This window comes from Merops nubicus, unplaced genomic scaffold (genome assembly GCF_000691845.1).
Source record: "Merops nubicus isolate BGI_N331 unplaced genomic scaffold, ASM69184v1 scaffold32518, whole genome shotgun sequence".
Classification (NCBI taxonomy): domain Eukaryota; kingdom Metazoa; phylum Chordata; class Aves; order Coraciiformes; family Meropidae; genus Merops; species Merops nubicus.
In genome coordinates, this window is record NW_008628239.1 from 1 (window position 1) to 356 (window position 356).

Below are 356 nucleotides of genomic sequence, written 5' to 3' on the forward strand. Positions count from 1 at the left end.
CCCCTGGAGCCCCAGCAGCCCCACACTCACGTCGATCTCGCTGAGGATGACGTCGATGATGCTGCCGATGACGATGAGGAAATCGAAGACGTTCCACGGGTCCCCAAAGTAGCCCTGCCAGGGAAGAGCCAGAGGAGTGAATGCCCAGGGGTGAGGGCAAGGAGGTGACAGAGGCTAGAGCACAGAGGAAGAAGGGCCAGCAGCGTCACTGGTCACCTCTGGCACCACAGGGAGAGCCAGAAGAACCTGGGTGCTCAGACCTTGGACCCTCCAGTCGATTGTTTGGTCCTGTCCTGTGATGGTGTGAAATAAGGATGGTGGATCAAGGTGGCCAGAGCCATGACCCCAGCAGGGAC

At 59.6% G+C, this 356-nt stretch overlaps 1 protein-coding gene across 1 annotated transcript in view; it reads right to left on the reverse strand.

Moving 5' to 3' along the window:
- Positions 1–30: 30 nt before the first annotated feature.
- Positions 31–356, reverse strand: part of LOC103778983 (voltage-dependent L-type calcium channel subunit alpha-1S-like) — a gene marked incomplete at both ends in the record, with an annotated part of 10,434 nt that continues 10,108 nt past the window's right edge. The window contains one exon of the mRNA XM_008946601.1: positions 31–114. Coding sequence (XP_008944849.1) covers positions 31–114 — 84 coding nt within the window. The remainder of the gene's footprint in view (positions 115–356) is intronic.